Source organism: Salmo salar, unplaced genomic scaffold, assembly GCF_965601325.2.
Source record: "Salmo salar unplaced genomic scaffold, fSalSal1 ptg000432l, whole genome shotgun sequence".
Lineage (NCBI taxonomy): Eukaryota > Metazoa > Chordata > Actinopteri > Salmoniformes > Salmonidae > Salmo > Salmo salar.
Window position 1 is genome coordinate 3,024,253 of NW_027675387.1, and position 14,320 is coordinate 3,038,572.

The window sequence follows — 14,320 nt, forward strand, 5'->3', positions numbered from 1 at the left end:
TTAGGGTTTGGCAGGGGTTTGGCCGTCATTGTAAATAAGAATTTGTCCTTAGCTGGCTTGCCTGTTTAAATAAAGGTTAAATACATTTTTTTTTAAATGTAACTTCATTACACCGTTACACTGGCATACAAACTCGGTAGCATAGAGTTGATAATACATATGACGTTGGGAAATAGTGCATTGTGGGTAGTTTAGAAGATTTCCCGAAATAAGTTAATCAATTTGTAATAATGCAAAAACATAGCTGTTTGTACTTATAGGTAACCATATCGTGACTACAACTAGGCTACTAAGTCTTTAACCACACTGTGTTGTTACACTGGCGAGTAAAAACTCATGCTTCCTACACTTTAACTTTTTGTCTGACAATAAAATAATCATTTTACTCAACTGCGTTACCCACTCCAGTCAGCAGATGGCGGTGTGGGAATTTAAGGTAATGCTGTTGGTGTGACGTATAATGTAGTGGACGGAACGCTTCTTTCAACAGTAGCAACAGTGATTCAGCCTCCTCGGTAGCTTGCTAGACAAAATAGCCGAACAATAAAGCTCTTTAGATGCTTTAGTGTATATTAGCCACTGTGTTTTAAACCCACTTCTGTCGTCTAGTTAGTTATCCGATTTAATTTCATATTTACGGTGTTGTTGTTATTAGTCAGCTAGCGGGCTGGTTAAGTTAGCATTAGCCTAGCTAGCTAACATCTCCGACCATGAGTTCACTAAGCTACTCTCCTGTTAAAGAAGATGAGGCCTGCTGGACGGAGAAAGAAGCTCTCGTCAAAGAGGAGGAGGAAGAGGAGGCTGTTTCAATACAAAACCAAGTAGAGGGTGAAGCTGTTACAGTGAAAGAAGAAGAGAAAGACATTACAGTGAAAGAAGAGGAAGACGTGTTAAGAGTGAAGGAGGAGGAAGATGCAGTTTTTGGAGTGAAGAAGGAAGGAGAGATTACTGTCACATTGAAAGATGAAGATGAAGATGAAGAGGAGGAGATAGGAGATCTGATTAACACCAGTAAGTACCGCCTTCAATTAGTTTTTAACTTTGGATATTCGGAGTTGGCTCGTCAATACCTCTTCAACGGAGGGCCCTGGGATGATGACTGATATGTCTAGAATCAGACGACGTAGAGACAAGCTACCCCTTGTTTTCTCCGTTCCGTTTCCAAAAAGTGACTTAACATATATATTTGAGGAGGGTCTATCTGCTGACCGCAGACTGGGGGGCCACGGCATGTAGTGTTTTTAATGTAGTGATGTTTTACTACACACCGTGACCCCCAATAGAGCCATGTGAGAGTTGGGTTGGCTACACCAAACATTATGGATATACTGACAAGATGTCTCTCCGTCCTGACAAGGGGAGTCGTTGTCCACAAAGCTGCACTGTGGGTTGTCTATCTCCCACCTATCCTGTCTTTGGATTGGTGGATACATCTTATTATTGTAATCTATTGTTTATATTCTATGAGGGTTGTTGACGTCAACCGCCTGTATTCAATGGAGAGAGATTCATGCTAGTAGCTTAGCATATGCATAGCAATCTGGAGACAACTCCAATAGTGTTTTTATCAAAGTTGTCGGTATGTCACGTGTCCACGTAACAACTTAATCATTACGAAACTTCTGTTAGATCAAGTAAACCTCACGTAGCAAATAAGCCATTCATTTTGTTGTTGACCAAATTCAACACTTTCCACATTGGGTTGATAATTGTTTCCACTTGGATACAACCTACTGTAGCCTACTGGCATGACCTAGAGAGGTACAACCTACTGTAACCTACTGGCATGACCTAGAGAGTTACAACATACTGTAGCCTACTGGCATGACCTAGAGAGACCCAACCTACTGGAGCCTACTGGCATGACCTAGAGAGTTACAACCTACTGGCATGACCTAGAGAGGTACAACCTACTGTAACCTACTGGCATGACCTAGAGAGGTACAACCTACTGTAACCTACTGGCATGACCTAGAGAGATACAACCTACTGTAACCTACTGGCATGACCTAGAGAGTTACAACCTACTGTAACCTACTGGCATGACCTAGAGAGATACAACCTACTGTAGCCTACTGGCATGACCTAGAGAGATACAACCTACTGGCATGACCTAGAGAGATACAACCTACTGTAACCTACTGGCATGACCTAGAGAGATACAACCTACTGGAGCCTACTGGCATGACCTAGAGAGTTACAACCTACTGGCATGACCTAGAGAGATACAACCTACTGTAACCTACTGGCATGACCTAGAGAGTTACAACCTACTGTAACCTACTGGCATGACCTAGAGAGATACAACCTACTGGCATGACCTAGAGAGTTACAACCTACTGTAACCTACTGGCATGACCTAGAGAGATACAACCTACTGTAACCTACTGGCATGACCTAGAGAGTTACAACCTACTGTATCCTACTGGCATGACCTAGAGAGATACAACCTACTGGCATGACCTAGAGAGATACAACCTACTGTAACCTACTGGCATGACCTAGAGAGATACAACCTACTGTAACCTACTGGCATGACCTAGAGAGATACAACCTACTGGCATGACCTAGAGAGTTACAACCTACTGTAACCTACTGGCATGACCTAGAGAGATACAACCTACTGTAACCTACTGGCATGACCTAGAGAGATACAACCTACTGGCATGACCTAGAGAGATACAACCTACTGTAACCTACTGGCATGACCTAGGGAGATACAACCTACTGTAGCCTACTGGCATGACCTAGAGAGATACAACCTACTGTAGCCTACTGGCATGACCTACAGAGATACAACCTACTGTAACCTACTGGCATGACCTAGAGAGATACAACCTACTGGCATGACCTAGAGAGTTACAACCTACTGTAACCTACTGGCATGACCTAGAGAGTTACAACCTACTGTAACCTACTGGCATGACCTAGAGAGTTACAACTTACTGTAGCCTACTGGCATGACCTAGAGAGATACAACCTACTGTAGCCTACTGGCATGACCTAGAGAGATACAACCTACTGTAGCCTACTGGCATGACCTAGAGAGATACAACCTACTGTAGCCTACTGGCATGATCTAGAGAGATACAACCTACTGTAACCTACTGGCATGACCTAGAGAGATACAACCTACTGACATGACCTAGAGAGATACAACCTACTGGCATGACCTACAGAGATACAACCTACTGTAGCCTATTGGCATGACCTAGAGAGTTACAACCTACTGTAACCTACTGGCATGACCTAGAGAGATACAACCTACTGGCATGACCTAGAGAGATACAACCTACTGTAACCTACTGGCATGACCTAGGGAGATACAACCTACTGTAGCCTACTGGCATGACCTAGAGAGATACAACCTACTGTAGCCTACTGGCATGACCTACAGAGATACAACCTACTGTAACCTACTGGCATGACCTAGAGAGATACAACCTACTGGCATGACCTAGAGAGTTACAACCTACTGTAACCTACTGGCATGACCTAGAGAGTTACAACCTACTGTAACCTACTGGCATGACCTAGAGAGTTACAACTTACTGTAGCCTACTGGCATGACCTAGAGAGATACAACCTACTGTAGCCTACTGGCATGACCTAGAGAGATACAACCTACTGTAGCCTACTGGCATGACCTAGAGAGATACAACCTACTGTAGCCTACTGGCATGATCTAGAGAGATACAACCTACTGTAACCTACTGGCATGACCTAGAGAGATACAACCTACTGACATGACCTAGAGAGATACAACCTACTGGCATGACCTACAGAGATACAACCTACTGTAGCCTATTGGCATGACCTAGAGAGTTACAACCTACTGTAACCTACTGGCATGACCTAGAGAGATACAACCTACTGGCATGACCTAGAGAGATACAACCTACTGGCATGACCTAGACAGTTACAACCTACTGTAACCTACTGGCATGATCTAGAGAGGTACAACCTACTGTAACCTACTGGCATGATCTAGAGAGGTACAACCTACTGTAACCTACTGGCATGACCTAGAGAGGTACAACCTACTGTAACCTACTGGCATGACCTAGAGAGGTACAACCTACTGTAACCTACTGGCATGACCTAGAGAGATACAACCTACTGTAACCTACTGGCATGACCTAGAGAGATACAACCTACTGTAACCTACTGGCATGACCTAGAGAGGTTCAACCTACTGTAACCTACTGGCATGACCTAGAGAGTTACAACCTACTGTAACCTACTGGCATGACCTAGAGAGATACAACCTACTGTAACCTACTGGCATGACCTAGAGAGGTTCAACCTACTGTAACCTACTGGCATGACCTAGAGAGATACAACCTACTGTAGCCTACTGGCATGACCTAGAGAGATACAACCTACTGTAGCCTACTGGCATGACCTAGAGAGTTACAACCTACTGTAACCTACTGGCATGACCTAGAGCGTTACAACCTACTGTAACCTACTGGCATGACCTAGAGAGATACAACCTACTGTAACCTACTGGCATGACCTAGAGAGATACAACCTACTGTATTCTTTCTACCAATTGATTGGTTGAAATTTTATGACGTGTATTTGTTCATATAGACACACCCCATGTGTTTAATAAAATCAACTGTATGTGCAGAACTTGAATTGAACTGATGCTTCAAGCATTTGATTAAATAATTAACACAAACAAATTACTTGAGGAAGCCAGAGGTCAATATAACCAGAAGAAAATAACCAATTCCCCACCTGCTGCTGGCCTTCGTTAATTCTGACGTTATGCTCCTGAAGTTTCCGGTAAAATAGGCAAACTTTTTCCATTTCCGTTTGAAGTGCCAATTTATCTTACCATTTCTACCGATCTGCGTGCCAGTTATGAACGAGTTACAACACCTGTTTGGCTCCTCCACTTCCTGGGTCGGTGAAGTGAGGTATTACATTTAAGGATTAAATCATTTAACCTCTATGGGCTAGGTGGGACGCTACGTAACAGCCACTGGCAGCCTGTGGCGCGATTTTCAAAACCTTAAAAATCCTATTACTTCAATTTCTCAAACATATGACTATTTTACAGCTATTTAAAGACAAGACTCTCGTTAATCTAACCACACTGTCCGATTTCAAAAAGGCTTTACAACGAAAGCAAAACATTAGATTATGTCAGCAGAGTACCAAGCCAGAAATAATCAGACACCCATTTTTCAAGCCAGCATATAATGTCACCAAAACCCAGAAGACAGCTAAATGCAGCACTCACCTTTGATGATCGTCATCAGATGACAACCCTAGGACATTATGTTATACAATACATGCATGTTTTGTTCAATCAAGTTCATATTTATATCAAAAACCAGCTTTTTACATTAGCATGTGACGTTCAGAACTAGCATACCCCCCGCAAACTTCCGGGGAATTCGCTAACATTTTACTAAATTACTCACGATAAACGTTCACAAAAAGCATAACAATTATTTTAATAATTATAGATACAGACCTCCTCTATGCACTCGATATGTCCGATTTTAAAATAGCTTTTTGGTGAAAGCACATTTTGCAATATTCTAAGTACATAGCCCAGGCATCACGGGCTCGCTATTTAGACACCCGGCAAGTTTAGCACTCACCATAATCATATTTACTATTATAAAAGTTTGATTACCTTTTGTTGTCTTCGTCAGAATGCACACCCAGGACTGCTACTTCAATAACAAATGTTGGTTTGGTCCAAAATAATCCATCGTTATATCCGAATAGCGGCGTTTTGTTCGTGCGTTCCAGACACTATCCGAAATAGTAAAGAAGTGTCGCGCGCTTGGCGCAATTCCTGACAATAAAATTCAAAGTATTCCATTGCCGTACGTCGAAGCATGTCAACCGCTGTTTAAAATCAATTTTTACGTCATTTTTCTCGTAGAAAAGCGATAATATTCCGACAGGGAATCTCCTTTTCGGCAAACAGAGGAAAAAATCCCAAAGGCGGGGGCGGTCGGGTCACGCGCATAAGCCCAGTGTCCCTTGATCGGCCACTTGAGAAAGGCGATAATGTGTTTCAGCCTGGGGCTGGAATGACGACATTCTGTTTTTTCCCGGGCTCTGAGCGCCTATGGACGACGTGGGAAGTGTCACGTTAGAGCAGAGATCCTTAGTAAATGATAGAGATGGAAAAGAAGTTCAAGAAATGGTCAGACAGGCCACTTCCTGTAAAGGAATCTCTCAGGTTTTGACCTGCCATTTGAGTTCTGTTATACTCACAGACACCATTCAAACAGTTTTAGAAAATGTAGGGTGTTTTCTATCCATATGTAATAAGTATATGCATATTCTAGTTACTGGGTAGGAGTGGTAACCAGATTAAATCGGGTATGTTTTTTATCCAGCCGTGTCAATACTGCCCCCTAGCCCTAACAGGTTAAGGAATATATCCGAGTCTCACGCTCATCACCTGTGGAATGCGGGGCTTCCAGCGAGGTGTGGATTTAATAGTATGTTGTACCTAGTTTCCCTCCTTCAGGGAACAGTAATTATAGTCACAAATCAAATCAAATGTATTTCTTACATCAGCTGATATCACAAAGTGCTGTACAGAAACCCAGCCTAAAACCTCAAACAGCAAGCAATGCAGGTGTAGAAGCACGGTGGCTAGCAAAAACTCCAGAGAAAGGCCAAAACCTAGGAAGAAACCTAGAGAGGAACCAGGCTATGAGGGGTGGCCAGTCCTCTTCTGGCTGTGCCGGGTGGAGATTATAACAGCACATGGCCAAGATGTTCAAATGTTCATAAATGACCAGCATGGTCAAATAATAATAATCATAGTAGTTGTCGAGGGTGCAACAAGTCAGTAACACAAGAGTAAGTGTCAGTTGGCTTTTTCATAGCCGATCTTTGAGAGTATCTCTACCGCTCCTGCTCTCTAGAGTGTTGAAAACAACAGGTCTTTGACAGGTAGCACCTCCGGTGAACAGGTCAGGGTTCCATAGCTGCAGGCAGAATAGTTTGAACTGGAGCAGCAGCACGGCCAGGTGAACTGGGGACAGCAAGGAGTCATCAAGCCAGGTAGTCCTGAGGCATGGTCCTAGGGCTCAGGTCCTCTGAGAATTAGAGAGAGCATATTTAAATTCACACAGGACACCGGAAAAGACAAGAGAAATACTCCAGATGTGACAGACTGACCCTAGCCCCCCGACACATAAACTACTGCAGCATAAATACTGGAGGCTGAGACAGGAGGGGTCAGGAGACACTGTGGCCCCATCTGATGAAACCCCCGGACAGGGCCAAACAGGTAGGATATTACCCCACCCACTTTGCCAAAGCGCAGCCTCCACACCACTGGAGGGATATCTCCAACCACCAACATACCATCCCGGGACAAGGCCGAGTATAGCCCACAAAGATCTCCGCCACGGCACAGCCCAAGGGGGGGCGCCAACCCAGACAGGAAGACAACGTCAGTGACTCAACCCACTCAAGTGACGCACCCCTCCCATGGACGGCATGGAAGAACACCAGTAAGCCAGTGGATTTAATAGTATGTTGTACCTAGTTTCCCTCCTTCAGGGAACAGTAGTTATAGTCATAACGTGTGGATTTAATAGTATGTTGTACCTAGTTTCCCTCCTTCAGGGAACAGTAGTTATAGTCATAACGTTATGCTTGTCATATGATGAACTTTAACTTAAATACTGGATCTTGCTGTCGGACAGTTGTTTTGTATATTCAGATCTCCGAAATGCTCTCTAACTACGTAACATTTAGTGTCTCCTTATGTTACGCTGGGAAAACAGTTTTCATGGGCACAGAAATCCTAAATCATTTCAGTTTACTAAATCCAATGGTTCTAACCGAGAGTCACCTTAACTTTATTGACAACTCCCAAATGGATACTGTCATTAATGCGGTTCTTCAATAATTACACATAATACTTAATACTGTAGCTGTTTAGTTACAGTCACATGTTCAACTATCATCAGCTGATCCAGGAAATCATTTTCTGCATGCCAGTCAAACGTAGTTCTTCATTCATTACACCGGTAAAGACAGTTATGCCGTGCTCCACGTTGGATCCAACATCCCAAACAAATCGATATTTATAATGTGTTATTGTCTACTTGATTTACAGTAGGGTCTCGTTAGTCCGTTTGGAAACGGAGATACTTAGCTCATAATGTGTAGAGAACTGTTCCTTGATGGATAGGCTATTGTACAACACACAGAGCTATTTTCCTTTATTCAGGACATTTAGAATGACAACACATTACAGAGTAGCCTAGTGGGATTATTCACAAAATTATCTGGTGATCAGGTTATGAATTGTCATGACAAAGACATTTTAGTCTCCTTGTTTCACCTAAAATATTAAATGATTTATAGTCCTAGGTCTATGTTGTTGTTAGGTGAAGTTATGGGTCCTACAGTAGGTCTATGTTATTGTTAGGTGAGATTATAGACCATTTTGGCATACACTTAGTGGACAAAACCTCATTGTCAGGCTGATGTCAGGCTGATGGAAAACTAGCCAATGAGCATTTTACTGGTTGAAGTCGTTTTTAAATATAAAGTAGTACATTTGACAATAACACAAATATTATATTAAATCAGGACATTCAAACGAGCCTTACAATTATAATCCAAAGTAGTGTCAAATGATAATAATAATAATCATAATCAACCTGGAAATGGAGGCTATTTTTGCTGTCAGCCTATGAGAACTCCCCTGAGTTTCCCCCACGGTGGTGAATTAGTGAATAGACACAGAGCTTAATGTGAGTTTCCTTGAGTAACACTCCTGATCTAGTGCTGTAATATTCAGAATACATTGTGAAAACTAATCTTTGCTCACCATTTGTTAAATATATTTTTTTTTTCACCCCTTTTTTCTCCCCAATTGGTACATAGTCTTGTCTCATTGCTGCAACTCCCATACGGACTCTGGAGAGGCGAAGGTCGAGAGCCATGCGTCCTCCGAAACACAACCCAACCTAGCCGCGCTACTTCTTGACACAATGCCCATCCAACCCGGAAGCCAGCAGCACCAATGTGTCGGAGGAAACACCGTACACCTGGCGACCTGGTCAGTGTGCACTGCGCCCGGCCCGACACATGAGTCGCTAGTGCGCGATGAGACAAGGATATCCCTGCCGGCCAAACCCTCCCCTAACCCGGACGACGCTGGGCCAATTGTGCGTCGCCCCATGGGCCTCCCGGTCGCGGCCGGCTGCAACAGAGCTTGGACTCGAACCCAGAATCTCTAATGGCACAGCTTAGGCCACTTGCTCACCATTTTTGCTCCAGGCAGATATACTACATCCATAACTAGCGGTTTCTGCATTAGCAGGGAGGTGTTTCTGCAATCAAATTGTGTGCGCATCGCCCTTGTCGCAATTTTAGCAAACACAGAAAGGTGCCTATATTTGAGAACAAAAGTCGCCTGGCACACTGCTTAGGAGTTCAACACCTTTTACTTATTTCTAGTTACTACTAATGTGAAAACAAGACTAAATATGACTATTGTTGCTCACTTGACTGTCTTAAGACAATTGTCAAGTCATTTTAACATTCATTACAGACGTCAATTGTTGTACACTATCATGGCTACGCTGTTGGCATCACCTTTTTCAGTGGATTTCTGCTGTTGTGAGCCTTTAACTATCTGTCTGACTTGTTCACACAGGAGAGAGACGTGACTATCATGGATCCTCTGGGGAGCCTCAACATCATGATGCTGAGGAGTCAGAGAAGAGTCTGTCCAGATTCTATCACCTCAAGAAACACCAGCAGAGACCCACAGGGAAGAAATCTATCTGCTGCTCTGACTGTGGAAAACATTGCAAATCTTCATCAGAACTTAAAATACACCAGCGAACACACACAGGAGAGAAATCTCACCACTGTTTTGATTGTGGGAAGAGTTACTCAAGTTTAAAAGCACTAAAAGTACACCTGAGAATTCACACTGGAGAGAAACAGTTCAGCTGTGATCAATGTGGTAAGAGTTTTACTCAGTCAAGCAACCTGTTATCACACCAGAGAACACACACAGGAGAGAAACCTTATAGCTGTGATCAATGTGGGAAGAGTTTTACTCGGCCAGACAGCCTGATAATACACCAGAGAACACACACAGGAGAGAAACCTTATAGCTGTGATCAATGTGGGAAGACTTATATTTCATCTTGCCATCTGACTAAACACCAGCGAGTACACACAGGAGAGAAATCTTTCCACTGTTCAGATTGTGGAAAAATATTCTCAACTTCACACAATATGAAGAAGCACCAGAAAACACACACAGGAGAGAAACCTTATAGCTGTAATCAATGTGGGAATAGTTTTACTCGGTCAGACGGCCTGATATTACACCAGAGAACACACACAGGAGAGAAACCTTATAGCTGTACTCAATGTGGGAAGAGTTTTTCTACGTCTAGCGATCTCACTATACACCAGAGAACACACACAGGAGAGAAACCATATAGCTGTACTCAATGTGGGAAGAGTTTTTCTACGTCTAGCTATCTCACTAAACACCAGAGAACTCATACAGGAGAGAAACCATATAGCTGTACTCAATGTGGGAAGAGTTTTTCTACGTCTAGCTATCTCACTATACACCAGAGAACACACACAGGAGAGAAACCTTATAGCTGTACTCAATGTGGGAAGAGTTTTTCTACGTCTAGCTATCTCACTATACACCAGAGAACACACACAGGAGAGAAACAATATAGCTGTAGTCAATGTGGGACAAGATTTTCTTGGCTAACCAGCCTAGTATCACATCAGAGAACACACACAGGAGAGAAATCTCCTAGCTGTGATCAATGTGGGAAGAGATACTCTGATAACAGATCTCTGATTAAACATCAGAAAATACATGAAGGAGTTGTTTCATGATATCAATGAAATTATGTCACAATGTAGAATGTTTTAACATTGTAGTAGGAGTATTTTAATGATGTCACAATGTAGAATGTTTGAACATTGTAGTAGGAGTATTTTAATGATGTCACAATGTAGAACCCTAAATATTTGCCTAAATATTATATTATATTTGTTCTATTGATTTTAGTTTCAGGGGGAAAATCCAGACTCTGAAATGGAAGAGTACTATTTATGTGATTTAACAAAAAGTGACTAACAAAAAAAGAGCTGTGTTACACTTACCACGTTGGTGACGCACTTGAATCAAAATGCAACACTTCAAAATGTAGCTAGCTGCTTTCTACAAATTGTCCTCTAACCAGGGATGTACACATTATTCCCAGATTCCGTGTGCTTTTTGAGCTGTTCGTTTTAACAGGACGTGCAACTTCATCGCCCTCCTGTCACACAAATGATTTTAACATGATATCGATGAGTTATGACAAATAAGTGTTGTGTTCCTTTGTTTAGCGACCCCTACATTTAAATGCATCACTCCAAAATGTAGCTGACTGTCTTCTGCAGGTTGTCCTCTAACCAGTGAGGTAAAATATATCTCCCATTTCCATGTGTTTTTTTAGTTGTGTTAGTTTCAACAGCACGAACAACCTGATTTCCCCCTAATCGATATCAGTGATTTATTGCTACTTGTCAAAACAACAGTGTTTTTGGTGCTTGTGCAGTTTATAAGGTGCTTGTTTAAGTAATATGATTATTGTGGCAGATGTTTGTGTATATAGCACATGTTATGTTTAGGTTTTCAATATATCCCAACTGTTTCTGCTTATTGGTTATTGATTAGGACACGTTAAAACTGTGTTTTGACATTGGGGATATCCCACCTAGCAACATGTCATTGATAAGACGTTGAAAATATGACTATGCAAACAAATATTTCATATTTACATTTCATGATCAGATTTAGTAATCGATTTATTGATGATATTTATTCATGCAACCAACTGACAATTTTTGGTACAATTATATTGACATTGTTGCCCTGCTTTTAAAATATCAGGGTTCATTCTCAGATGTGCCAACCCAAATGTACTAGAACATGACATTGGGGACTGGGCCCCGATCCAACAACATGCCTATCTAGTGAACACTGAAAAGAGAGAGAAGCTCTGCAATGAGGTGGAAAGTTACTACGGATATTAAGGAGTTTCCTCTTGAAATCAGACATGTCTGTGGTGAGGACAACTTGGTTGCTGATTGTCTCAAGGGTGGGCAGTTAAAAAGTTTTGTGTTTAGCTAGTGCGTTGCCATGGATCACAATGTATTTTGACTGCACGTTTTTCCGTATTGGAGATGAGTTTTGTTTGGGCTCGTTCCAAGGGGACGAGAGTTCTAGAAGCTAGTGAGTTTTAGGAAGACGAGAGTTCTAGAAGCTAGTGAGTTTTAGGAAGACGAGAGTTCTAGAAGCTAGTGAGTTTTAGGAAGACGAGAGTTCTAGAAGCTAGTGAGTTTTAGGAAGACGAGAGTTCTAGAAGCTAGTGGGATTTAGGAAGACGAGAGTTCTAGAAGCTAGTGAGTTTTAGGAAGACGAGAGTTCTAGAAGCTAGTGAGTTTTAGGAAGACGAGAGTTCTAGAAGCTACGAGAGTTCTAGAAGCTAGTGAGTTTTAGGATTCTATAGAAAGAAAAAGGAGAAACAAATAATCCTATTGTATATTATTATTTAGAAATACGTGTTTTTTTCTTGATTTTAATTGTTGACAGCCAGTAGACACCATGTTTATATTGTAGAAGGTGAAGCATTGTAATTGATTATAATGTGAAATGGAAGTTTTTTTCTGTTGGTGTATTGTTACACCATGTAGCAGCAGTATGGAGGTACAGTGGGGCACAAAATTGTTAACACCCTTGATAAAGATGAGCGAAAACGACTCTATAAAAAAAAAATCAAATTCTGAGCTATATTGTGTAAAAAATACAGGGAAATGATTTTATTTTATACTAATACAATAGCTCAGAGAAAGAGATTTAGTTTAACATGTAATTCTCAAAATGTAGGGGTCTGAATTATTGCCACCCATGTTTTCAATACTCCAGCACCCTCCCCTTGGGAGGATAACGACACTGAAATGTTTAATGAGATTACAGTACACATTGGGTGGTATCTTAGACCATTCCTCCATAAAGAATCTCTCCAGGTCCTTGATTTATTTTGTCTGTCTTATGGACTGCCCTGTTCAATTCAAACCACAGGTTTTCAATGGAGTTCAAGTCCGAAGACTGAGATGGCCATTGAAAATGTTGATTTTGTGCCCAATTAACCATTTCTTCATGGATGTTGATGTGTCTTGCTGGAAGATCCTCTTATGGCCAAGTCTCAGCCTCCTAGCACAGAGGTAACCAGGTTTTGGGCTAAAATATCCTGGTAGTGGGTAAAGTTAATTTATTTATTTCATACAGTAATTTTTGCTCATCATTATCAAGGGTACCAATAACTAGGTGCTTATTTTGATATCTAGTTATTTGACTGAATCAGAAATACAGATGTGGAGTAGATGTAGAGTTTGCTTTAAATTCTCATACAAAATCTGAACTAATCAAACACTTGTTGCTCTTTGTACTTGTTGATATAATATTCATATTTAATGGAGAGAAAAAAAACGTTTCCCTAAACTGCTTTATAATATTATAATTCAATGAAGAATAAAAATAGTTTTCCCTCCTCAACTGCGTTTCCTCCCTCCAGACAGCAGATGGCGATATGTGTCTTTCAGGCGATGTTTCTAGTGTGACGTATAATCTAGTGGACGGAACTCTTCTTCAACAACTGCAGCCACCTCGGTAGCTCGCTAGGCGACAAAGTCTGAACATTCAAGCTGTTTGGACAATGTCGTGGTTTAATTGCCACTGTGATTTAAACATACTTATGTGGAAACAACTAGCTACCCCATTTAATTTAATATTTACGTTGTAAGTCAACTAGCTGGCTGGTTAAGTTAGCACTAGTCTAGTCGCTAATGCTAACTAGCTATTATCTCTAAGTAACATCTCCGACCATGAGCTACTCTCCTCCTGTTAAAGAAGCGGAGGTCTGCTGGACGGAGAAAGAAGCTCTGGTGAAAGAGGAGGAGGAGAAGGAGGAAGAGGAGGCTGTTACAATACAAAAACAAGTAGAGGGTGAGGCTGTTACCGTGAAAGAAGAAGAAGAGAAAGACGTTTCAGTGAAAGAAGAGGAGGAAGATGCAGTTTTTGGAGTGGAGGATGAAGTGAAAGAAGATGAAGACGTTTTTGGAATGAAGGATGAAGAGGGGGAGATTACTGTCACATTAGAGGAGGACGAAGAAGAGAAGACTGGAGAACTGATTAACACCAGTAAATACAGTGAGTACTATCTAATAAAACAGGGACATTGATCTGATTAACACCAGTAAATACAGTGAGTACTAT

The 14,320-nt window shown here is 41.6% G+C and overlaps 1 protein-coding gene across 1 annotated transcript; it reads left to right on the top strand.

Annotated features, from left to right (window-relative positions):
* The first annotated feature begins 510 nt into the window (after positions 1-510).
* LOC145876081 (uncharacterized) lies at positions 511-12,307 on the top strand. The gene is made up of 2 exons (XM_082971866.1): positions 511-1,011; positions 9,668-12,307. The coding sequence occupies exons 1-2, from the start codon at positions 711-713 to the stop codon at positions 10,888-10,890; spliced, it is 1,524 nt and encodes a 507-aa protein (XP_082827992.1). The 5' UTR covers positions 511-710; the 3' UTR covers positions 10,891-12,307.
* Positions 12,308-14,320: the final 2,013 nt, after the last annotated feature.

Bases quoted from the DNA above. Each gene is read 5' to 3' on its own strand.
- LOC145876081 (XM_082971866.1), top strand. From the start codon at position 711: ATGAGTTCACTAAGCTACTCTCCTGTTAAAGAAGATGAGGCCTGCTGG. The intron at 1,012-9,667 runs GTAAGTACCGCC...TTGTTCACACAG, and splicing joins AGGAGATCTGATTAACACCA to GAGAGAGACGTGACTATCAT.